Consider the following 27,870-nt stretch of genomic DNA (forward strand, 5'->3'; position numbering starts at 1 on the left):
GTCTAATGACCGGTGCAGACTATTATAAGTTTATGGATGTCAACGCTCTAGAGCTCTTCAACTTTTGCTGAGCTTTGTACATGTAAAAATTCGAATTTCCCTCTTGGCGGCCCCTAGGGTAAGCCTACATCGATGCTGGTCCCTCATTTCCTGCCGCTCATTTCCTCATTCCACTAGATTTCCAAATGACCCGGTACGCATATTTCTACAGTATCTTTTTATGCAGCTAGAAGTTGGTTGCATGCTCCTACCAGCTCTGAGCTTGCGTATGATGCAGCTATTTCCCTTATTGTTGATTGGCGGTCAGAATAGAAAGATACCTTTCCAGTTATATTCCGGGGCTAGAGTGATCTGGCAAGTTGCCAAATCGCGTAGACTTTTAACTACAGTATGACGGCACGTTCAATGACGTAGGAATTTCTAGAGAATGTGAATAGATTCCAGCCCACGCACCTGAGTCTATTTTGGAGCCGTCGGTGTAGATTTGTATACCGTTATTAGCTGGCATCGCTCCCCTCTTCTAATCATTCCTACATGAAATGATAGTATTGGCGCTGCCCTCGGTTTGTGCCGACGTACACAGTATGTGCATGTTGATCGGGAACATATTTAATATGGGGTGTAGAACCGGCGTGAGTCATGTGCTAAACGCAGTGCGTTGAACGTTTTGCAGGTTGGTGAGATTGTTGTTCCTATATATAGCTATATATTTTACAAGCTTGAAACGTTTTTGACACTCTGACAACTGTTAAAATTTTCCATAAGAAACAGTTGTCATAGCTTTTTTTCATTATATTATAGCAACGCTTCTACTCTGTCGTCAGCATAAGAGCTTGCCACTACACTATAGAGTAGTGGTCGTCAGCTTGTCAAATAATTATTTGCGTTGACTTCACATACATTATTATTCTCTTTCGTTTAGTATTCACTGAATAAGCAGAGTAGCAACAGCAGAGGAGGCCTTTCTTTATTTGCGCATTTCCAAAGAGATATTTTGCAAACAAACACTCATGCACATAATGTTTTAATGGTTAAATATTAGCAATATATTTTCTTGAAAAAATTTGGTTAGATCCGAGCACTAAAATAGTATTTGTATAGCATATTTACGTATTATTTTTTGAGTGTTAGCAAACCTGCGTGCATACGTTCTACCTCGCTGCTTTTTTTATCAACTACTAAACGACTACCAGCATAATGATTTTACTCTTACTAACACAGCCACAGTTTCAATTTTGGTGACCACTTCTATAGAGCCATACGTCAGCATTGGTCGCACCACTTCCTTATATAGCCATAGCACCATCTTTGGGCGGAGACCCCATTTTTTACCGAACTTCGACTTACAGGCATATACACAGCCCAATTCTAAACAAAAATTCCTTGCGAGATTTTCCCTTCTCCCATTCCACGTATTCTAAATAAAAATTCCTTTTTTCACTTCTTCCTTTCCTCTTATTCTGAATAATGTTCGAAAAAGCGGAAACCGGTTATAGGAGAAAAGTAGGTATTATGAATATGAGTGAGAGGGAGATTTCTCTGTCATTACTTGGGAGTTGTTTCACTTTTTAAATTAAAGGGAATACATCGAAATAGTTAAAGGAAATTGGTTCTTTTAGGAAAGAACACTTATTTGTACAAATTTGTGCTAAAATATGTACATTCTACCACAATATTATTCTTTATTTTAAGTCGAAAGCAGCAATATTTTTTAAGAAGGCTTAAATAGATTTTGGCATATGACGAAAGACGAATTCAACTCGACTTGACCGCCAGGAAATTGTTTTGCTGAATGAAACCAGCAACTCCAGCGGATTTGTGTTATCCCACCGTCTTCTTCTTATGCTCCCTGTTGATGTTGCTGTGGCACCAATTCATAGCTCATTTCAGTGAATACCATATGAAATGCAATACTTTGCATTGTTTATACTTAATTTCAAACTGTGCATTGTTTATACTTAATTTCAAACCAAATTTACAACAATAATTAAACTTTTAAATTTTTTAAACAAAAAAAGAAATGCGGAACGAAATTCCTATTCCCCAATTATTGTTCTCCCTAGGAGAAAAGAATTGAAGGAATTTTTCCGCGGAAATAACAAAATCCTCGAGAACACAATTCCGAGGGAATATTTAGAATTGAGCTGACAGCTATGCTGGCTTTCCCTAGAGTTTACAATCGATTGTAAGTTGGTGAAAAAACGAAAAATTTTTTGGCGTGGCATCCTAATGCACAGATATATAATTCCACGATTACCTTTGTTTTTGCTATGCATCCGTATCGCATTGTCGACAGGTAGTATTTAAGTGGTCTTTGCTCTCTTTCATGTTCTGGGACTAGTGGCCATCACCCTGCTTGCTATTTGTCTGACCACATGTCTGGATTGTATTTTCATTTCCAGTTGCTGGCTCATGTATGTGTGAATGTGAAGCTGACGCGCTCAATCATCACTCGTTTGTTTGTATTGCTCACTGGAAATGGTGAGCTGCTGATCCATTCCATGGTATGCTCACTAGTTGGCTTTATTTTGTTTACTCGTCGAAATGTTGGTTTTCTTTGGTATCTGTTTACTGGAGCGCATGTGTGTGCGTGTAAATGTGTGTTACTTGCCAGATAAGTAAGGTTTTCCAAATTTATTTCAAGTCATGTACACATGCACAAGTTAAGGTAAGCAATGGTGTGCTCCTACAAAGAAAAAAAGGTAAAAATAATAGGTATAAGCAAATAAATGATATGACGATCGACTTCTGTTGGTGTTTTTAGGTTCGCTAGAGCAGCGAATTGCCATAGCCTAGTAGTTTCCAGTGATGATTGCAACTGTAAGGTGGTGTTTCTATTAAAGTGATCGCGTGCTAACGGAAAAAAACGGAGTAAAGAAACGAGAAGCAAAGAGAAAAAAACAAAAAGTTTGTGCATTAACTGGATTTTGTAATAATTGCAACATCACACACTACATAGAAGTGCAGAAAAGTTTGTCAAACAAAATTGTATTCGTAAAAATTTTATATTTCGTAGAATATAATTTATGGGTATTTATGTGAGTGAATTAAGAAAAAAACGTGTGCAAGACAGCGATTTCAAAAAGAATTGTAAAAAATATGGGTTTCAGAGATCTTATTGATTATTCAGTCACAAATTCATAAAATGAGCTGAATAATAAAATATTTAAATAATTGTGAAATAAATACAACAACACAATACGACTCGATTATAATATACTAACGCTAAGAACTGTTACAAAGTTTGAAATACCCTGAAAAAAAATTGTAATATTTTATTAAATTGAAATTTAAAAAAATGATAACAAAAAAATAACACAAATTTTTTTTATGTCATAATTTTGTTTACTATTCTTTTGCTGGACGACTAGCGACCTACTTAAAAAAAACTATTTTAGAAAAAATTTATGGAAAAGTTATGTATTTCCTCATGGCTCAATTATATGGTTGGCTCATCTCATCAGCTCATTTTATTTTTTTTAATGCATGGTCGATGGGATTGTCAAAAGGAGATGGCAGAATCAAATTGAAACCAACACATTGACAACATTTTCTTACTACACACAAAAGCTGCTAAGTTTATGTTTTCATTCCATTCCATTCGCATAGCACCAACGCGCAGATTTTGACAATCTGAACTAACATATTTTGTTGTTGTACAGATGAGCCAACCATATAGTTGAACCATGGTATTTCTTGTTATAATTTTCTAACTAGATACGTGGGCTACTCAAAAATACTTCGAAATATGACAACTCTGTCGCCATCAGCAATTAGCAGAAACACTGTTGACCTCGTGAGCTTAGGATACGAACACACAGAACGTACTCAACGTACTTATTACCGTAGCAGGCAATCCATGCGTAATTCTAACAAGGGAAGACAAATTTCCATCCAAAAATTATTCATTCATTCACAGTGAAGTAAAGAATAAAGAAAGAAAGAAACACTGTTGACTTCGTGAGCTTAGGATACGAACACACAGAACGTACTCAACGTACTTATTACCGTAGCAGGCAATCCATGCGTAATTCTAACAAGGGAAGACAAATTTCCATCCAAAAATTATTCATTCATTCACAGTGAAGTAAAGAATAAAGAAAGAAAGAAACACTGTTGACTTCGTGAGCTTAGGATACGAACACACAGAACGTACTCAACGTACTTATTACCGTAGCAGGCAATCCATGCGTAATTCTAACAAGGGAAGACAAATTTCCATCCAAAAATTATTCATTCATTCACAGTGAAGGCTATGGCGCTATTAGCTCCGCTGAACTATTGCGAGATACCTTGGCAAATGAGCCGCCAATAATTCTCCCAATTTAAGTAACGCCAGCGGCGCTCAGAACACTGACTGTATACGCTGAAAACTGAAATTAAAATCTATTAAAGGCATCTGCATTCCATAGCACAATTGTACTCTCACTGCGTATGCGCGAGGGCAGTCACTTTACACTTTTGACGACCCATTATCTATTAGATGGTTCTGTGGCCATATTACGTGTTACGATCAGTGACTGAAAACCATTCTCACTCAAGCGATAACTATGCAACTGTCAAACTTTTTCTAAAAATTATACTTAATACGTCATGGATCTAACGAGTACTATTTGTCGCTAGTTCAAATATGCCATTAATCCGATCCACCATTCCAGAGCTATTGTGATTTAAAAAATATGTTTCGATCACGAATCGTAACACGTAATACGGGCCCTGCTGGTTAAGTTGGTGTTAGCCACAGATATACATATATATTACCACCTTAGCATTGCCCGCAGTTTTGCTCACGTCAATTTCCGCTCTCTCTCTCTCTCTCTCTCTCACTCATTCCCTGTTGTAGTTTTTGTACCGATAAAGCATTTTCCGAAAGCTTTGAGGAGTTTTATCGATGTTAACGGTTCTTTACCGGGTATAGATGCGATACGTTTAGGTAACAATCACAATTAAGGTACAAGCCCGACCAACTTGTGAACGATTAAATAAATATGACCAACATTGAAACTTTTAGGCAAATTCGAGTGTCGACGCAGCCTAATAGCCCTAGCGAGGCAATTTGTTGTAATAACGAAACAAGATGGGGAGGTTCTATTATATGACTATATCAAGACTTGTTTTTTTTAGACAAGTGGATTAAACAATAATCCTGAAATTTTAGTATAGTGTAATTTAATGTTAAAGCACTACTATGTAAGAATTTACTCGCCGCAAAAGGCTTATGAAATATTAGATAGCGTTTGAATGGCTCCGCAGTACTGCCTAATCAGATTGTTAATCACGAAATCAATGATAAAATTAGCCAAATATATGACAAAAGCGCTACCACAATAACAACAGTTCTTATATTCTCTAAATAAGGCAATTAGGTACTTTTGAGCTTAGTCATCAATTCTTTCAATTTTCGTTCCCATATTTTAGGTACAGCAAACATAAATTAGGGAGTGCGTTAATGTATTACCACTTTCCAAGGCCCTTGACACCGACATATGTCTGATGTTATTGTTGTAGCGCCGTATTTAGCTATTTCGTTTAGCGCAGAGAAAATAGGGAAAATTACTTTCTAAAAAAAAAAAACAAGAGGCCATACCGCCCTCTACCCCCTAGATGAGTAACTTGGGGTCGCCAGATCCCCGGCTATTAAAGTAACAGGATTCGCCACGGGTAGATGAGGTTGACAATTTTGCTGAAGAAGCTACATATATATTGCTCTGCAACTCCTTGAAAAAGTTGCGCTACACAACCCTTGGAATCAATTTAGTTTTTTAGTCGCCTCTTACGTTAGGCATACCTGCCGGGGGTATATTCTAAGCCCGCCCATAATACAGCTGTCAGATCTAGAAGCAACAAGTAGCATACGTCCTACAAAGTTTCTAGTATTTGCCAAAAGGACGGAGATATTTTATAAAAAAAAGTCCTGGTTTTTGATAGGGTTTTTCAGTTTCGCCGTTAAACAACCTTCTGGTCACACTACGGAGTCATGCAGTGTACATATGTGAGGTCCTGACGAACTGGCCAGTTCAACCTAACCAAACCTTGGCTGCCTTGTAATTAACTTCATGTCACCTATGCTCGAGAGCCCATCCGAGCAAAACCTTGATTTTGGTTCCCAGATCATTTAGGACTCAAATGCATTGATCCACCAGCTAAGAAGTAGTTTTGTAAGACTTCATGGCACACAAGGCTGCCTGGTTACCCGCCATAACGAGGTTACTCCTCTAGGATAAGCCCCTCCGTACGCAGTATCCAACGCAAACTTCTAATACATGGATTTCTGCCTGTTATATAGTGGAGTATCATCCGATCAAACTTCGATACATCTGTGAACCAGACCTCTCAGTTAAGGTCAGTATATGGATTCCCAGTTTGTCAAAGAGTTCTGAACGTAGGGATCATAGGTCCCTCTTTTTCGTGATCAAACTTCGATCCATGTGTGAACCAGACCTCTGAGTTAGGGTCAGTATATGGATTCCCAGTTTGTCAAAGGGTTCTGAACGTAGGGATCATTGCGTCACGTAGTTGCAATATGAGATTTTCATTGGTTTGCATAGTTTCAGCTACAAAATTCATAGAAAATTTTAAATGTCAAAAATAAAAGGAAGTTTAACTGACGTAATTTAAAAAAAAAATTGCGTCTGCTATTTTTCTATTCCTTGAGTCGTCCTCCGCCTATCACACCGAGAGCCCTAGGTTCAACTTCCGGGCAAAGTAACATCAAAAAATTTAGAAACTAGTTCTTCTAATCGGGGTCGATCCTCGGCAGTGACTTGGCAAACACTCGGAGTGTAGTTTTTTACTATGAAAAGGTTCTCAGCGAAAATTCATCTGCTTTGCAGATGCGTTAGGAGTCGACGCCGATTTGTACGGAAAATTAAAAGCAGCACGACGCAAAATGGACGGAAGGTGAGGCCTTAATCTCTTCGGAGCTAAATCGCGCAAAGTATTTATTTCTTTTTTTTTCAGTCTATTTGAATTCGTTTTAAAAAAAGTATTTTAAAGTGACCTACGTACTTTTATTTTGACGTAAGATAATTTAAAATTTAAACGAATTTGTATACAAAGATACCCCCAAGTGATAGCCTATCTCGTATATACCCCCTAACCGTTATTTAATAATCTAATCAGCCATCATATGGAAAATGATTACGTGTTTAAAGTAAATAATACTTGCTACGCCTATTAATTGTCAACAAAATTTACGCTTAAACTGGGTTTAGTTCGACGCTTTTGATGACTTATAGAATGAATCATCTTTTGAAAAAAATAATAACGTCTGGTATCTCGTGACGCTTAGTTCAAACGTATGCAGTATATGATTAATTTCAAGATTGGGGAAATAAATGAATGTTTGAAATTTCCCGTAAAGTATAAAATATCCCCAAATCCAAGTGTTGTCATTCTTATTGTCATTTCAATTTAAGCTATATCTCAAGACGAATTCAGTACCAGGTGTTGTTGTCCCAACAGCTGATTGCTTCATCTTAATTATTTTCCATACAATGCCTTGGTACAACAAGATGTCAGTTAACGAAATCAATACAAATATGACATACTTCAGCACCGCGAATTGGGTTGAATTCGCTTGGCCACCACCTGGTCTTCGCCTTGCTATATGGGGTTACACTTGCTATATCTTAAACAACAGTTATTAAAATCCGACAAAAAGTGTCAAAAAACTAAAACCACTTAAAAATTTGTTTACAGTTTCATTCAAATACACACTATAGTCGTTGTGATAAAGAAATAAAAAAACACATTTAAAACGCTAGTGACGTGAAACTTAAATTTACCACAAAAAAACCAAGCTTCCAAAAAACAACAGTTAAAAACAAAAAGTAGTAAAAAAAATATAGATACGACTTTTTAAACAGCAAATTATTTACACAGCAATGTTTCGTCGCCGTTCGGTCTTCGAAACACCACTGCGACCGCCACCACCCGAGATACGTGTTAATCATGTGCCCGTTACCGATTATGGTGCCGCATCAACTATAAGAAAAAAGTCAGCGCTCTTGCGTGCCGCACTACATGAACGCGCCAAAGGTCGTTCGCTCAGTAATTCACCTATAAATCGCAAGAAAAAATTGCATAATTTACAAGTGCTTCTTGGCGAAGAGAATGGTGAGGTGAATACGAACACACTTAGCACCAATGAGCAACACAGATACTACAACAACAGCGTTAGCGCAATAAATGAAATTGATGACGAAATATGCGAAACTGATAAAGCAGATGGTGTATGCTTTTCAAACAATCACGTAAGCCGTCGCGATAATACGCGCAGTAATCTAAATAGTTTCGGTAATAGTTTGGGTACGACACGTTATAATCGTTTGGCTATAGGCCCAACAACAACGGCAACTTCAAATATACCAAGCGGTCCAAAACAACCACAAAAGTATACCGTGCATCATCCAATTGTGAGAGATAGACGTGAATCGATCGCTACAAGTCGTCCAACAATTAGCGGTGAACGTTCACCGGTACGCGAATGCATACTTTTACGGCGACGCAGTGATTTTACAGATCGCGAATATCAAGCGTATTTACGGCAATGTCAGAAACATGAATATGAACAACAATATCCAGAACAACAGAACGCGAAGCAGATCCAAAAACAAACGCATCTGCATCCACATTTCACGGCGCCGCATGTAAGTTGATGTTGTCTGTCATCATTGGGCTGACTTATGTGACAGCTGCTAGTCCCATTCGTTTATTATTATTTTTTATATTTTTTCTTCTTCCAATAAACACAAACACGTTTTGTCGAGAGAGCGCAAACAATTTCCGTGTGTAATTTGTGTAGAATGCAGTTATTTGCTGCACAAGGTGACACAAATCGTTGGCAAATTTTTTAGCGAGTTAATCTTTATTCAGTTATTGTACTTTGCAAATCAGGTGCGTCTTAGTACAGTTCAACTTTAGCCGCATCCGGTGAAACTGTCGTAATACAATGTTGAATCTACTAAATTTCAACCTTTTCCGTGTTTTAGTGGTTACAAATATATGTTTGCACCTTTTACTAAACTAGCAGCTCCGACGATCGTTGTACGGCCCGATAATTTGCTTGTTTGTTCGCATTTGAAAACTGTTCCTCACGAACTCCTCCTAACTCTCCAAACCATGCCCAATCCCTATGCTTTATTGGCACCCCTTTCCCTATTTCTATCCTTATATTTATCCCTATCCCAACCCTTATCACTAGCACTATCTCTATCCCTAATCCTGTCCCTACCATTTTCACTGTCACAAGCACTATCCCTATCCCCTCCCACACATATTAGGGCGAAGATAACATTTTCTCCCGCAATGATACATTTTGCACCATCTTGCACGTTGTAGGAACATAATGTAAACGAGTAGGTACTTAGCTAATTTTTGTCTTGTAAGCTTAAAGCTGCAGACATTGGTGCTTTATCGGTAACCTTATAACAGCTGATTCGACCAACCTTATGGGAATCAATGCAATCGATTATTGGTGCCACTAAGGTCATAACCGTATCGTAGCCAACCAATTGGTTTTTGGTTTACCGTCGTAACGATAAACAGCTGATTACGTTAGGGATACGACATACGGCACCAATGACTCCCGCTTAAGTTGATGCTTTTCGCTCAAGCAGAATTACCAGTTTGCTTATTCATCGGGCTTTTATCAACAGTTTTACGCTTCCCACTAAGTAGGGATTGTTGATTTGTATACTCAGCGTGCTTTGCACACAGAGTATATTAACTTTCATTGGATAACGGTTGGTTGTACAGGTATAAAAGAATCGAGATAGAGAGAGACTTCCATATATCAAAATCATCAGTGTCGAAAAAAATTTGATTAAGCCATGTCCGTCCGTCCGTCCGTTAACACGATAACTTGAGTAAATATTGAGATATCTTCACCAAATTTGGTACACGAGCTTATATGGACCCAGAATAGATTGGTATTGAAAGTAAGCGAAATCGGATGATAACCACGCCCCCTGTTTATATATATAACATTTTGGAAAACACAAAAACCTGATTATTTAGTAAATAATACACCTAGAATGTTGAATTTTGATGTGTGGACTGATGATATTGATACTCTTGATAAAAATTTAAAAAAATTTTAAAATGGGCGTTGCGCCGCCCACTTGTGATAAAATTAATTTTACACATATTATTAATCAAAAATCATTAAACCTATCGTAACAAAATTCGGAAGAGAGATTGCCTTTACTATAAGGAATGCTTTGAAGAAAAATTAACTAAATCGGTTGATAACCACGCCCACTTTTATATAAAAGATTTTTAAAAGGGTCCTGGATGAATAAAATTTCTTTGCAAAAAAGAGCTTTATATCAATGGTATTTCATTTCCCAAGTGGATTTATAACAATAAATAGGAAAAACTTCAAATTTAAAAAATGGGCGTGGTACCGCCCCTTTTATGACTAAGCAATTTTCTATGTTTCGGGAGCGATAACTCGAAGAAAAATTAACGGATCGTAATGAAATTGTGTACACATATTTTCCTTGTAGCAGAAAATATGTCTATTAAAAATGGACGGGATCGGTTAAAGACCACGGCAACTTAGATATAAAACAAGTTTAAAAGGGTCGTAGACTAGAATAATAACCTATTACTTAGCAAAAAATAGTTTTGAATCAATGATATTTCACTTATCAAGTTTTATTGTAAGAGGAAATGGGGAGACATTTTTTTTAAACAGGCGGTGTCACGTGTTATGTAGAAAAGTAATTTATCTGAAATGAAATGTTCCATTGAAGCTCACGCTGAGTATATAATGTTCGGTTACACCCGAACTTAGACTCCTTTACTTGTTATTTGTGCAATCAGATCTACGCCAATACTGTAAAGTAGATTTCTTAAATCATTGATTTTTAGTTGTTATGCCATGATGCTCGTCTCCTACCCTCTTCGCCATAAACAATTTCGCATTTTCGTTTTCTTTTCCATGAACAAAGTAAGCGCGATTACGTGAAAAAAATTTGAATTAGAAGATTAAAACAAATTTATGCTAGGAAGAACTTTAATTTACATATTCAACATTTATCGCGTAATATTTTCAATTTAGTGAAGTATTAATTATACTATTTTTGGGTCTGTCACATGACACCTTCAGTACTTTGCTAATTCGATTTCCTCATATCAGTGCTAAATTGAAGTGTTTTAGTTAAATGCGTAAATACATAGTACCTCTCTTTGCCTGATAGAATAAAACAACTGCGAAATATACAAAATATATTTTTCTAAAAATATATGGTCTTTTTTGTAAACAATTCCCTACAGAGAAGAATTTTCAATTTAGAAAAAAAGCTAACCAATAGTTGACAATTTACCAAAATTCCGGAAAGTAACTCATCTCTGGTTAAAAACATAATCAGCTTTTATGTGGTTTAGAAGTAATACCATTTTTACACAGAAACCTAATCGAATCACAAATCATAAAATGCGACCCATCAAGCAAAAAGTACTAGATTTTTGACTCCCTTAGGCATTCAATAAAGCAATAACAAAAGCATTAAGAATTTGTATTTTGAATGGAATATTGAGTTCAGTAAGGGCTTTATTTAATGTAGAAAACTTGGCGAATAGTTTCATTAACTATCTGGGTGAAGTTGGTATAATGCAAGGGTGTCATGGCAACCACTGAAATTATGAAATCATGCCGGAACTATACAAGGCGGCAGCACGGGACAACTGATTTGTACTTTCTTTATTTGATTTGATACATTGTCCAACGTATTTTCAAAAACAAAGTACATGGAACTTTTATTTATGTTTGTAGGTATGCAACATGCTGCCACCTTGTATGGTTCCGCCATGTATGAAACAGAAAAAAATCACGTCGAAATAGTTCTAAGCATGGCTCAATTATATGGTTTGCTCATCTCATCAGTTAAAAAAAAATAAATGTAAGGCGCGATAACCTCCGAAGAGATCTAAGGCCGAGCTTCTCTTCCAATTTGCGTCGTGCTCCTCTTGATTTTTCCCTACAAATTGGCCGGACGGGACCTACATGTTTTATGCCGACTCCGAACGGCATCTGCAAAGCAGATGAGTTTTCACTGAGAGCTTTTCATGGCAGAAATACACCCGGAGTGCTTGCCAAACACTGCCGAGGGGCGACCCCGCTTAGAAAAATTTTCTTCTAATTGAAAAATCTTATTTCTAAAATTTTGATGTTGCTTTGCCCGGGAGTTGAACCCAGGGCATACGGTGTGATAGGCGGAGCACGCTACCCATCACACCACGGTGGCCGCCATCTCATCAGTTGGTTTTATTTATTTCATTGCACGGTCGATGGGATTGTCAAAAGGAGATGGCAAACTCAAAATGAAACCAACACATTGACAACATTTTCTTACTACACACAAAAGCTGCTAAGTTTTATGCTTCCATTCCATACCATTCGCACCAACCCCAATACACAGATTTTGACAATTTGAACAGACATATTTTGTTATTGTACAGATGAGCCAACCTATCGTTGAACCATGGTTCTAAGTCAGAAAAAAATGTGTAAAAAAATATTTGAAAATAAGAGAAAATTTTTGTCTTTTTGGACTTTGGCAGTTTCTAAATGATTTAGAAACAAGTAAGGAAGGCTAAGTTCGGGTGTAACCGAACATTACATACTCAGCTGAGAGCTTTGGAGACAAAATAAGGGAAAATCACCACGTAGGAAAATTAACCTAGGGTAACCCTGGAATGTGTGTGTATGACATGGGTATCAAATGGAAGGTATTAAAGAGTATTTTAAAAGGGAGTGGGCCTTAGTTCTATAGGTGGACGCCTTTTCCAGATATCGCCATAAAGGTGGACCAGGGGTGACTCTAGAATGTGTTTGTACGATATGGCTATCAAATGAAAGGTATTAATGAGGGTTTTAAAAGGGAGTGGCTCTTAGTTGTGTATATGTGAAGGCGTTTTCGAGATATCGACCAAAATGTGGACCAGGGTGACCCACAACATCATCTTTCGGGTACAGCTAATTATTTATATATGTAATACCACGAAAGGATTTTGATTTCGTCCGGCAAAACTTTTTCATTTTCTTCTACTTAATATGGTAGGTGTCACACCCATTTTACAAAATTTTTTCTAAAGTTATATTTTGCGTCAAAAAACCAATCTAATCACCGTCTTTCACCCCTTTTTCCTATTTGGTATAAAATTATAGCATTTTTTTTCATTTTTCGAAATATTCGATATCGAAAAAGTGGGCGTGGTCATAGTCGGAATTCGCCCATTTTTAATACCAAGATGAAGTGAGTTCAGATAAGTACGTGAACTGAGTTTAGTAAAGATATATCGATTTGTGTTCAAGTTACCATGTTAACGGCCGAGCGGAAGGACAGACGGTCGACTGTGCATAAAAACTGGGCGTGGCTTCAACCGATATCGCCCATTTTCACAGAAGACAGTTACCGGTACGTAAGGCTACCTAGCTATCTGACATAATGAGAATACTCCTCGAGGATAAGTCTCTTTGTAGACATTCTCAACCGCAAACTTCTATTGCATGGATTTCTGCCCGAAAAATTGTAGGGTAGCATCCCATTGCTATCGATTTCTTGTAGTTTGACCTATTTTTCGTGATAAAATTTTCGACCATCCGTGAACCATACCTCATATTCTCTATTTCTCAAAGAGTTCTGTTCACAATGGACACCTCAAAATTCCGTGAGAGTCTGATCGTAGGTGCCATTGCATCGAGTAGTTGCATTACAGGATTTCTTATGAATTTTCTTATTACTTCCATATGCCCTGTCAAACTGTTATACATATAGAAGTAACTGTTATAATAAAAACAAAATCCTGTTGAGACATGCATTAGAACCAAATAACTAAAAGCCAACCACAGGGTGCTTGGATGAATGAAATAAGAGCTGGGCATAGGGAACGAAAAAGTGCGTCCCACGCATAAAAAGCGACACTCGAGTTTTGAGGTAAACGGTGGCTTCTTTGTTGCTACAAAGACAATAGAAGCTTGAGTCTGAGCAAATTCTCATTTTTTATGCATAAAGCTCATTACTTCAATATTTTTATACTCAGCGTGCTTTGCACATAGAGTATATTAACTTTGATTGGATAACGGTTGGTTGTACAGTTATAAAGGAATCGAGATAAATATAGACTTCCATATATCAAAATCATCAGCATCGAAAAAAATTTGATTGAGCCATGTCCGTCCGTCCGTCCGTACATCCGTCTGTCCGTTAACTTAGTAACAGATAACTTGAGTAAATTTTGAGGTATCTTGATAAAATTTGGTACGTAGGTTCCTGGGCGCTCATCTCAGATCGCTATTTAAAATGAACGAAATCGGACTATAACCACGCACACTCTTTCGACATCGAAAATTCCGAAAAACCGAAAAAATGCGATAATTCATTACCAAAGACGGATAAAGCGATGAAACTTGGTAGGTGGGTTGACCTTATGACGCAGAATAGAAAATTAGTAACATTTTGGACAATGGGCGTAGACCCACCCCCTTTTAAAAGAAGGTAATTTAAAAGTTTTCCAAGCTGTAATTTGGCAGTCGTTGAAGATATCATGATGAAATTTGGCAGGAACGTTACTACCATTACTATATATGTGCTAAATAAAAATTAGCAAAATCTGATGAACGCCTGATTAAATTTGCTATAAATGCATCATACATTGTTTTTTGCACAACCAGATAATTTTCGAGATATTAGCTTATCATCTCAGATTTTTGTTTTTTTTTTATGAAAAAATATGAAAAAATTACTCTTTGCGAGGGCAGCATTCCAAACCCACAACTTTTTTTCCAGATATTTTTTCTTACGTAAAGCTCTGTTTAATTAGAAAAAAGATAAGCTATTATCGAAGAAAATCGATGCAAAACTACGTAAGTTATAAGCGATCAAATAAAAATACCCAGGTTGCGCAATTTCAACGTATACCTCAAAACGTATGTATGGTATAAAGAAGAGTGAAATATCTAGCTATGCTCTGTTTCTATTTAGTTAAAAGTTCAATTTATGAATGAAATTACCCATATTTTTACTTTTTTTTTTTTTAATTAATTTATGTTTATACTATATTCTAACAATCTTTATTTTAATTTGATTTTACTATGTAGTCGAAATAATTATGTGTTCTACTTTGACGCTTATTCAGTTTAGGATCGGTTTCTCTTATGAGAAACCAGCAGTAATCACCCATCATTGCGACGTCCCAGAATCCTTGATATCAATTCTCAATTAATTTCATTTGCTGATGAAACCTTTCTCCATTTTCGTCACTTTCGTCGCCAAGATTTGCCGGAAAAATGCTCAAATGTGAGTGCAGAAAGTGAATTTTTAAGGACATATTTACTCCTGGAACCAAAATATTAGTTAGGTAAACAAGTTATAGAATTTTGGGAAATTAATTTTAATAAGCCTTTAATATTTACCCATTTTCGCATAATTATTGATTAAGTCGTTCACTATCTGCTCGTAGTTAGGGTTTTTGTGTCTACCGAGAAAAGAAGCAACGACCTTTTCAAAGGATTCCCACGCTGCTGCCTCAACTGATGAGAGTAGTCCTTTGAATTGATTATTGTTGATCAACTTTTTTATTTGTGGTCCAAAAAAAAATACCTTCCTTTATCTTGGCTTGAGAAATATCTGGAGAAATTGTTTTCAAATAGTCGAATGCTTCGCCTTCTTTGTCCAAAGCCTTAACAAAGTTTTTAATGAGACCGAGCTTGATGTGTAAGGGTGGAAGTATGATTTTCTCTTTCTTGACAAGAGGGGTGTATTTGATGTTATCCACACCAACAGTAAACTCGACTCTTTGCGGCCAATCCTTTCTGACGTAGTGGTCCTTACGAGCTCGGCTATCCCACTTGCAGAGGAAGCAGCAGTGCTTGGTGTAGCCACTTTGTAGACCGCATAGCATTGCAACGACTTTGAGATCAGAAAATATTTTCCAATCATGCTCTTCATATTTGATAAATTTGAGTAGTTTTTGCATTTCCTCGTAGGTTTCCTTTATATTTACTGCATGTGCTAGCGGAATAGAAGGCTTTTTGTTACCAATATGCAATAATACAGCCTTCAAACTCAGTTTATTGCTGTCTATGAACAATCGCCACTCTTTTGAATCAAATGTTTGACCAAACTCTTTAAATAAAGCAGGAATGTCGTTGCAGTAGCATATACTGTCTTTCTTGGTATAGTGTTTGGAAAATGGTTCGTGACGAGTTCTAAAATATATCACCTTGACATCGGATGACACAAATTTAAATTGTTGCATACGAGAAGTGTGGATCTCGGCCTTTTCCTTGGATAGTTCCAAATCTCTTATCCAATCATTAAGTTGTGCTTGTGACAGAACGTTTCTCTCGTTTCCCATGCGAAATTCAGTACAACTTGATTCCCCGCACTCAGATATTACTGTTGACAATGGAACTGGATCCGCAACTGCCGGTCAATGTAGTACTGGTAATGTCACTGTAGGTACTCTGGCATAGGTTACTCTTCTTGATCGTCCAACGCCAAGTACTTTTGTTTGACAAATATAACACTGAATGGCAAGTAGGTTCTCTTCATATCATTGGTTTATCAAATTTTATTTGTTGTCTCAATTCTACTCGACACGATGTACACAAAGTTTTCGGTGTCCATGGTTTTTCAGCATTTTTAGGCTCAATGCCAAAATACTTGGAGTATAAAGTTTTCAAATGATTTGAGAACACTCGTCGTCGCCTTATGATAGTATATTGGCCGCACATGAAACAGAACATATCTGGATCGTTATTACACTCAAATTCTCGCGTCCTTTTATTCATTTTATTTTTTTTAATAAATCACGGTTTTGAAATTTGACTTATGAACTGAACTATCTCCGGCGAGCCTTGCAGATGTTATGAAGTTTCAAGGCGCATTAACTCATATTTATACTCGGAACAAGAATAAAATTGAAAAAATCAAATCTTACCTAGACAGAAAGGTTCCTTTTTATACGAAGCCGGGAAAAGAAAAGGGTAGTACCAACCACTCTTCCTTTCGATGCAACCACTCTACCTACTATAAAACAATTCGACTATTAAAAGTACTATTTGATGTATTTAAAGAAAAAGTATTATCATTGTTATGGTGTTATTCGATTATCCGGATAATATCCCATTTGCACTTTATACCTTTTATATATGTATGTATGTATACATACATTGAAGTTGCGCAACCTGGGTATTTTTATTTGATCGCTTATAACTTACGTAGTTTTGCATCGATTTTCTTCGATGATAGCTTATCTTTTTTCTAATTAAACAGAGCTTTACGTAAAGAAAAAATATCTGGAAAAAATGTTGTGGGTTTGGAATGCTGTCCTCGCAAAAAGTAATTTTTTCATATTTTTCATAAAATAAAAAAAAATAAAAATCTGAAATGATAAGCTAATATCTCGAAAACTATCTGGTTGAGCAAATTTTTTCGTCTTTCCGATTCTGTAAACTTTTTTGCAATTGCTTGACCCGTTCGTGAGATATATGAACACTACAAATGAACAGCTCATAAATAAACACACATATTTTATTAATTAACTAATTTGCAAAATTTTATCTTTTTTCCAGTTGCCAGTCGCTGATCCGTTTTTAGAGAAAGTCAATCTCTCTGATTTGGGTAAGTTACAAACAAAAAACTTTCAAGTACTTAGTACATATTAAATGTTTAACTACTGCATATTTAAGACCACACATCTTATGTTTGTTTATACGGTCAAAATATTTAGCGCGTACATGCGTCATATTTTACCATTTTAATGTGTAAACACTTCAAAATAATTAGCGCATATCCGCAAAACGCAGACCTGCGAAATGAAGAAAAAACGACCAATTGAAGCGAGCACGTACTAGTATTATGTACTATTTTGGGGCATGAATAGAAAATTTAACTAAAATTAGAGCTACTTGAAACATGTACCGATAGTCAAAGTAATTATTAGCATATCGTTAGCTTAATTCATAAAGGCCCAAACCAACCTCATTAAAATTTTACAGGAGAAGCAAAAAGTATTTGATTTTTCCATTCGCTATATGAGGATATGGCTTAAAAGTGCCATATCTCCGTGGTTATTGGTTCTAATAAATTAAAATTTTTATGAAGGGTGTATTTTAGTATGCCGTACTAGAATCTGCGAAAAACGATGTTTTGAAAAATCTGTTGGTTAAGGCATTTGTGAATTAAGCTAACGATGTGTACATACATATGTAAGGACTGGTACAGAAAGTTCTGCAAATTAAAAAATGCTCAAAGAGTAGTAACAATTACTTTTTATACTCAGCTGAGCAGAGCTCACAGAGTATATTAATTTTGTTCACATATCGGTAATCCGTAAGGACATAAACTAATCGAGATAGATATAAACTTCTATATATCAAAATGATCTGGGCGCAAAAAGAAATTCATTTAGCCATGTCCCTCCGTCCGTCCGTAAACACGATAACTTGAGTAAATTTTGAGGTATCTTGATGAAATTTGGTATGTAAGTTCTTGGGCACTCATCTCAGATCGCTGTTTAAAATGAACGAAATCGGACTATAACCGCGCCCACTTTTTCAATATCGAAAACTTCGAAAAACCGAAAAAGTGGGATAATTCTTTACCAAAGACGGATAAAGCGATGAAACTTGGTAGGTGGGTTGACCTTATGACGCATAATAGAAAATTAGTAAAATTTTAGACAAGGGGCGTGGTACCGCCCACTTTTAAAAGAAGGTAAATTAAAAGTTTTGCGAGCTGTAATTTGGCAGTCGTTGAAGATAACATGATGAAATTTGGCAGAAACGTTCAGTAATGATATGGTGCAACAAAATACAAAAATGAAAGAAAATTTCAAAATGGGCGTGGCTCCGCCCTTTTTTTTAGCAATCCTTCTGGTAGGGGCATAGATTCTATGACGATAACTGTTTTCTGTGAAAATGGGCAAAATCGGTTGAAGCCGCGCCCAGTTAGTTTTTATACACAGTCGGCCGTCTGTCCTTCCGCTCGGCCGTTACCACGATAACTTGAGCACATATCGATATATCTTTACTAAACTTAGTTCACGTACTTATCTGAACTCACTTCATCTTGGTATATAAAATGGCCGAAATCCGACTATGACCACGCCCACTTTTTCGATATCGAAAATTACGAAAAATGAAAAAAATGCCATAATTCTATACCAAATACGAAAAAAGGGTTGAAACATCGCGATTGGATTGGTTTTTTGACGCAAAATAGAACTTTAGAAAAAACTTTGTAAAATGGGTACCATACTAAGTAGAAGAAAATGAAAAAGTTCTGCAGGGCGAAATTAAAAGCCCTTGGAATCATTGCAGGAATACTGTTCGTGGTATTGCATACCCGACAGATGAAGTTCTGGGTCACTCTGGTCCACATTTTGGTCGATATCTCGAAAACGCCTTCACATATACAACTAAGGGCCACTCCCTTTTAAAACCATCATTAATACGTTCAATTTGATACCCATCTCGTACAAGCACATTTTAGAGTCACCGCTGGTCCACCTTTATAGCGATATCTCGAAAAGGCGTCCATCTATAGAACTATTGCCCACTTTCAGCTGAGTATTTAATGTTCGGCTACACCCGAACTTAGCCTTCCTTACTTGTTTACTTTTGCCTTTATTAACGTGGAAATACTTTTCTGTATCAATGATAGGTAAAGAAATTGTATCAATTTATTCGTCGCTGTCCGTATGAAAGAGGCACGACATCAAGTTTTGTACAACGGTTTTATTCACTTTTAGCGACATCGTTCGCCACAGTTTATGTTGGTTTGCCTATTTTAAAATGTGTTGATTTCATCAGAGATCAATATCGTTCAACTGGCCGCACCTTAGGCACATTGGATGGATTCAAGTTTTTCAAGACATAATTTACATTGTTATCTTCGAACCACTTTGACACGTGCATAGTTCGGCCAAAATATAATTGGAATATTATGACGACGTGGGATTGGCAAAACACACTCTTTCACTTAAAATTTCTGCGTTGGTGGTTTCCATCGTGCTCGCATGGATTTATGTATGCCCGCATTCACAAATAGCTTGCCAAATCAGACCTTTCTGCCAAACTTCTCTATTTGGATGGTTTTTTCCGAATCAGGAATGTCCTCTCCGTACTGCAAGCAGTAGAACTGGGTACCTGGTAATCTTTTCAAGTCCATTTTTTCGATTTTTTTATATGGACTTTCAAGTGCATAACTGTATCTACACTTGTGAAATTGTTGCGCAGAAAATTAGTACTCCTAAATTTCAGTAGTATTATACTCAGCTGCAACTGAAATGTGTCTCTCCATTTTATCTCTACACTATTCTCCACATCTATGACCGAAAATTGTGTGTGCCCACGATTCATCGCAACCGATTCACCTTTAGGTTATACATTATGGCCACCAGAGGTAGTGTCTCCGCTATTAAGCACAACCCGTTTTATAGCGAGTTATTTAACAACTGCCGCGAGTCTGCAATAATTGCAGCGAGATGGGTCTCGTAAACATTATCTCAGTGCGTTTTTTTACCCGCAAATGTAGATGTAATGAGAATGTATACATGTAAAAAACACGGCTAATATAATGAACTTATTACTGTCATAATAATAATGATAAAATATTTTCACGCACTGGTTTTTACAAATGTTCAATCGCTTTATTGAACTGATGGACATAAATAGATTGAAGTCAATATGAAAATTAGCTGTTTATGTATATTACATTTGTCTCCAAGTTGAGCCGAAGCAATCTAAAATTACTGATTTTATAATATAATTAGCAGACCCGGCAGACGTTGTTTTGCCCTAAATTCGGCCTATCTGCATATCCGTCTAACTCTGATCTACCCCTCTACACTTTTTCCTAATCTCTTTATTCACTCCTCCCTCCGTCTTTTTCGCTTCATCTTCATTTTCGTCTCACTCTATCTCTTTCTCAGTCTCCTTCTCTCTTTTCTTTTCTCTCAAGTTTTTCTCCTTCTTATTCATCTCTTATTGCCAGTCCCAGAGGGTGGTATGTATTTTGTCCCAGTCCCATTCCGAGTCTCAATCCCAGTCCCACTCCGAGTTTCAGTCTCAGTCCCAGTCCTAGTCCTAATCCCAGTCCCAGTCCGTCTCTATTATACTTCCCGGCAAAAAGCATCGTAAATAATGCAAATAAGAATGTGGGTATTATTAATTCATGCCTTTATTTCGGCTTTGCATGCATATTTATCAGTTTTGCCAGGTTGATGCGACTAAATCGAATATCACAATGAACTTCAGAGCTCTCAGCAACAGCTTTCATTTGATATTCATAATACACACACATTCTAGCGGTATCCAGGTCTATGTTTTGGCCTATATTTCGAGACCATATTCACTCAGCGGTGTAAAACTTACTCTGTAGTATAGCACACATCAACAGCATCAATGTGATACCCATAATATAAAAACACATTGTAGGTGGATCCGGGTCCATGTTTTGGCCTATATCTCGAGACCGTAGTCACCCAGCGGTGTGAAAATTATCCTGTACTATAGCACGCATCAACAGCTTTCATTTGATATCCATATTGTATAAACACATTCTAGGGGTACCCGGGTCCACGTTGGCCGATTCTCAGACTTACCCAATATGCTCACAAAATTTCATGAGAATCGGTTTAGCTGTTTCGGAGGAGTTCAGCCTCTAAAACCGTGACAGAAGAATTTTATATATTAGATTTTGCACTAGGCCTCTCCTTGATTGATTTCTCATTCTGTAATGAATTTTATGTAAACACTAGCAGACCCGGCAGACGTTGTTCTGCCCTAAATTTGGCCAATCTGCAGACATTTTAATAAGCTTTTTCCGTCTAACTCTGCCCTACCCCTCTACACTTTTTCTTAATATTTTTATTCACTCCTCCCTCTGTCTTTTCCGCTTCATCTCCATCTTCATCTCATCCTATCTCTTTCTCAGTCTCTTTCTCCATTTTCTCTTCTCTCAAGTTGTTTTCCTTTTTCTTCATCTCTTATTGCCAGTCCCGGAGGGTGGTATGTATTTTGTTCCAGTCCCATTTCGAGTCTCAGTGGCAGTCCCACTCCGAGTATCAGTCTCAGTCCCAGTCCTAGTCCCAATCCCAGTCCGTCTCTGGTATACTTCCCGGAAAAAAACATCGTAAATACTAATATAGGCAAATTTATATACAAAATTTCAGGCAAATCGAATAGGACGTATGTAAATAGGTATGTGGGTATTATTAATTCTTGTCTTTATTTCGGCTTCGCATGCATATTTATCTGTTTTTCCAGGTTGATGCGATTAAATCGAATATCACAATGAACTTTAGAGCTCTCAGCAACAGCTTTCATTTGATATCCATAATACACACACATTTTAGGGGTATCCGGGTCCATGTTTTGGCCTATATATCGAGGCCCTAGTCACTCAGCGGTGTACTCCGTATTATAGCACACATCAACAGCTTCAATTTGATACCCATAATATAAAAACACATTCTAGGTGTATCCGGGTCCATGTTTTGGCCTATATATCGAGACCGCACTCACCCAGCGGTGTAGAACTTACTCTGTACTAAATCATACATCAACAGCTTCAATTTGATACCCATAATGTAAAAACACATTCTACGTATATCCGGGTCCACGTTTTGGGCTATATCTCGAGACCTTAGCCTCCCAGTGTATAAAAATTATCCTGTACTATAGCACTCATCAACAGCTTTAATTTGATATCCATATTGCATAAACACATTCTAGGGGTACCCGGGTCCACGTTTTGGGCTATGTGTCGAGACCCTAGCCTCCCAGTTGTATGAAAATTATCCTGTACTATAGCACTCATCAAAAGCTTTCATTTGATATCCATATTGTATAAACACATTCTAGGGATACCCGGGTCCACGTTTTGGGCTATATCTCGAGACCCCAGCCTCCCAGTTGTATGAAAATTATTCTGTACTATAGCACTCATCAACAGTTTTCACTTGATATCCATATTGTATAAACACATTCTAGGGGTACCCGGGTCCACGTTTTGGGCTATATCTCGAGACCCCAGCCTCCCAGTTGTATGAAAATTATCCTGTACTATAGCACTCATCAACAGTTTTCATTTTATGTCCATATTGTATAAACACATTCTAGGGGTACCCGGGTCCACGTTTTGGGCTATATCTCGAGACCCTAGCCTCCCAGTTGTATGAAAATTATCCTGTACTATAGCACTCATCAACAGTTTTCATTTGATATCCATATTGTATAACACATTCTAGGGGTACCTGGGTCCACGTTTTAGACTATATCTCGAGACCTTAGCCTCCCGATTGTATGAAAATTATCCTGTACTATAGCACTCATCAACAGCTTTCATTTGATATCCATATTGTGCAAACACATTCTAGGGGTACCCGGGTTCACGTTTTAGACTATATCTCGAGACCCTAGCCTCCCAATTGTATGAAAATTATCCTGTACTATAGCACTCATCAACAACTTTCATTTGATATCCATATTGTATAAACACATCCTAGGGATAGCAGGGTCCACGTTTTGGGCTATATTTCGAGACCCTAGCCTTCCAGTTGTATGAAAATTATCCTGTACTATAGCACTCACCAACAGGTTTCATTTGATATCCATATTGTATAACACATTCTAGGGGTACCCGGGTCCACGTTTTGGGCTATATCTCGGGACCCTAGCCTCCCAATTGTATGAAAATTATCCTGTATTATAGCACTCATCAACAGCTTTCATTTGATATCCATATTGTGCAAAAACATGCTAGGGGTACCCGGGTCCACGTTTTAGGCTATATCTCGAGACCCTAGCCTCCCAGTTGTATGAAAATTTTCCTGTACTATAGCACTCATCAACAGCTTTCATTTGATATCCATATTGTGCAAACACATTCTAGGGGTACTCGGGTCCACGTTTTGATCTCAAGACGCTAGACACGTAGCGAAAAAAAAGGTAGACGTTGGCCGATTCTCAGACCTACCCAATATGCTCATAAAATTTCATTAGAATCGGTTCAGCCGTTTCGGAGGAGTTCAGCCTCTAAAACCGTGACAGAAGAATTTTATATATTAGATCTATGCCACTTCTTTATGATTTCATGAAATAATCAGCGTTCATCTTGAAACTCGTGTTGACGAGAAACTGTATCAAGAAAAGGTAATAAGAGTGAAACATATTTGAAAAAAATTGCAAGGGCATCAAATTCTGTTTTGCCTCGGGCAAGTATTTATCAGCACATAATTTGATTTGATATGGTCATTAACGATAGCCGCCATGTCCCTCGTAAAGGTATAGCGTTTGGGGTATTACCGCTTGTGACTGAGAGATATATTGATACTTAACTATTTTTTTTTTTTTTTTTTTGCATTATAAATCATTGATAAAACAAATATAATAAATAATATACTTGTTGATATCGTCGCATGTGACTGATTTTTCTGCAAGAGGGCGGCAATATTAAGAGTGATCCCAAATTGAGTTTCAATACTTCGTCTACGTATTTTTGAAACCAAGACGATAAAAAAATATTTGATATTTTTTATTTTAGTTTCTTACAACTTTTTCGTGAAATCGGCGCTCAGAAATTTCATGTCAACTCCCTGTAACTTGATCGAACGCGAGCTTTTTTGCATAGTAGAAGGTCAGACATAGCACCTTGGAAAGATATGAACTTCCTATTTATTTTGTAAATCTTAAGCTAGTAATAGTAAAATAATTCGTTTATTTGCAAACCGCCATTAACAGAAACAACAACATTAACTTTGAAATCCAGCGAAGACTCACTCTTGCCAATAAATGCTCTTTGATCTAGTTTGGTAATTGAATCTCTCAATAATCGAAAATCATGCTCTACAAGTCACTTATCGTAGCCGTCCTACTACATGGTGCAGAAGCATGGACCATTACAACATCAGATGAGGCGGCTCTGGGAGTGTTCGAGTGAAAAGTTCTTTAAAAGATTTACACGTTGGCGACGCAGAGGAAGACGGCGGTCCCACTTCTCTGGAAGGGCCGGGTGTACAACGATCTAAACTCACTTCGTCTTACCAAGTGCCGCCAATTAGCACAGCGAAGTAGCGACTGGCGGATTTACCGTACCGTTTAAACAATAAAGCGCTAATTAAGTAAGTAAGTAAGGTATTCGCAATGATCACAAAGGGGCTGTCAGAAATAGAAAGATATGTCGATATTTTACTATTTTTTGACATTCTTATAGAAACATTTAGGGTACTCACAGTCCACTTTTAATATGAAGAATGTAGCACCAGATCAAATTGAAACTGAGCATCCTTAATATTGCCGGTCCCATGGAAGACTAACACTTTTCTGATCTTCGCGTGGAATACTGGCACAGTTCGTTGTTCGCGTGGAAAACTAGCACCTTTCACGAACAACTAGTCATCCATGGGAATTTGAAACGTGCTAGTCTTCCATGGACCCTACGATATATCTTTCTAATTTTCACGTTTATTTATATCTTCATAGGGCCTACATGCAGTGAATCAGAGCCAAGAGTCAGTTTCGATGTGTTGGTAAAAATATTTTGGTATTAGTCTAAGGGACATGACTCTGGCTGACTCGTGAAAATCAAAATGAGTTTGATTTTGAAGGCGAGTCAACACGTACACAGCCGACTCGTGAGTCAGACGCACCGTGTGTAGAACATATCAATCAAAAATCAACGTATGTTTTGTATAGAATTGAGTTTTAGTAGTTTTTGAACAATTGCCAACAATTTAAACATGTGCCAAAGGCTGACAACTAGTTCTAAAGTGGTATTTATTTAATAACTAAAACTACTTGACAACGTGCTAATTTGTCACAGCTTTGCCAGTTGGTAAAATCAACAGACCCATATGGAAGAGATGGTGAGCAGCCTAATTGATTTTTCTTGAAATTATTGTAACGTTTCTTTTAAAATAAAGAACAGATATGTAGTTCGTGATTGACGTATAAGAAGTATGCCTACTGGTTGAAACCCCCTGCCGAGAATCGACCCATTTATAAAAGCTTTTCTCAAATATTTCTTATGTTAGCTGCAGGAAGAAACGGTTGAGCACGTTCTGTGTTCGTGTCCTGCGCTCGCCAGGTCAAGGCTCCAGTTATTAGGGGCGGCAGAGTTGCCAGATATCGAGGCAGGAATTAAGCTATGTCCTAGAATACTTCTAGTATAAGACGGAGTATTCTATAACATAAGTCATGGTACCTGATTGCGGTTCATCGAACAAATTCTGGTAACTTTATGGACACATTCAGTCTATATGAGGTCTTTGTAAACCAGCCAGCTCAAGCTAACCTACACCTTGACTTGAATCTAAGGTTTTTGGTAAGGTAAGTCAGCATATTAACCGCAAACCACGTCGGGAACTTTTAATTTCTTAGACCAGCGCCGTAGATATAATTTTCGGGAAGAGTAATTTCAAGTTTTTGCCGAGCTTTTTACCAGTTTCGGAAGTTATTATTGAATAGGTAATACAAATCGTTCGGTATTGAATTCAGGAAACCGGTAACATGCTTAGCTTCAATTATCGATACTTTTGAGAAAGCTGTAGTTATATTTAGATTTTAAGTGAAAAATATCACTGAACTTAGATTGGTTCTATTTTTTAAATTTGCTCTTTCGATCCTACTCCTATACACCTTCCTCCTGCTCTCTCACAAGTTATTATTAAATTTTACCAAAACTGATTGGGTACTTTCGGAACGAGCGTCAAGTCTCGGTAAAAGATTGCATTAAACCTTTGTTTGAATCAATTACATTCAATCTTTTTTAATGAAAATATTTGAAAATCCCCTTCACAAAAAGTAAAAGTCTTATAATAAAAGTGAGCCTCTTCTGAAAAGAAAAACATTCAGATCAAATTTACTTATAATAAAAGGCGTGTATGTCTGGGCCACCGTGGTGTGATGGTGGCGTGCTCCGCCTATCACACCGTATGCCCTGGGTTCAACTCCCGGGCAAAGCAACATCAAAATTTTAGAAATAAGATTTTTCAATTAGAAGAAAATTTTTCTAAGCGGGGTCGCCCCTCGGCAGTGTTTGGCAAGCACTCCGGGTGTATTTTTGCCATGAAAAGCTCTCAGTGAAAACTCATCTGCTTTGCAGATGCCGTTCGGAGTCGGCATAAAACATGTAGGTCCCGTCCGGCCAATTTGTAGGGAAAATCAAGAAGAGCACGACGCAAATTGGAAGAGAAGCTCGGCCTTAGATCTCTTCGGAGGTTATCGCGCCTTACATTTATTTTATTTAAGTCTGGGAATCGGACTACTTATCAGAGATTATCAAAACATCCGTTAAGCAGCCGTAAGTCGTAAACATTTAGTCAACATAAAATTGTTAAAATTTTGTGCGTTAAACTAAAAGTGCCACACGTCTAAACATGCCACACTTATTCAAAAATATTTATTTTTTTGTAGTTCTGTGCCCTACATATTGTGATTTATTAATATTTTGTATTTTTGTAAGACTGCATATATTTTTTTAAACTGAAACAACAAAAATAACACAGTGGCTACCGGCTTCGGCACAGATTATTTGGCTAGTGCCGGCAACCCGCAATCAGCAGTTCCTTCATACCTACAAACATAGCTGTGCAGCGTTCAAAATCTTATACTGTTTTCACACAGACGGCTTATTGAATAATAAAGGCAGTTTTCTGCATTAAGACGCTTATTGAGCTCAATCTTCCCTACAAAATTCGAATCTATTATTATTTCATTAGTAGCTAATCGAATGCCTAATGAAATCAAAAGCACAATGCAACTCTGTTGGCAGCGTTCCGCTTCCGTTTCCGCTTCTTAGTTTTCAAAGCAAATGTCATTGTCTGCATGGCGGAACGATACAAGGTGGTCGC

The 27,870-nt window shown here is 37.2% G+C and overlaps 1 protein-coding gene and 1 long non-coding RNA gene across 16 annotated transcripts in view; both read left to right on the forward strand.

Moving 5' to 3' along the window:
• Window positions 1-27,870, forward strand: part of SNF4Agamma (SNF4/AMP-activated protein kinase gamma subunit) — a 591,124-nt gene that overhangs the window by 513,245 nt on the left and 50,009 nt on the right. For 11 of the 15 annotated variants that reach the window (XM_067758890.1, XM_067758889.1, XM_067758886.1 and 8 more), the window contains one exon: window positions 17,588-17,636. In XM_067758890.1, the coding sequence (XP_067614991.1) occupies window positions 17,588-17,636 (49 nt within the window). Of the gene's footprint in view, window positions 1-2,817; window positions 3,039-7,701; window positions 8,652-17,587; window positions 17,637-27,870 lie in introns of those variants that run through there. The other 4 variants (XM_067758897.1, XM_067758899.1, XM_067758896.1 and 1 more) reach the window with 4 other exon arrangements.
• On the forward strand, window positions 24,469-26,346 carry LOC137251177 (uncharacterized). Its single transcript, XR_010953179.1, has 3 exons — window positions 24,469-25,144; window positions 25,502-25,884; window positions 25,942-26,346. It is a non-coding gene; the product is annotated as an uncharacterized lncRNA (long non-coding RNA).

Source organism: Eurosta solidaginis, chromosome 1 (genome assembly GCF_040869045.1).
Source record: "Eurosta solidaginis isolate ZX-2024a chromosome 1, ASM4086904v1, whole genome shotgun sequence".
Lineage (NCBI taxonomy): Eukaryota > Metazoa > Arthropoda > Insecta > Diptera > Tephritidae > Eurosta > Eurosta solidaginis.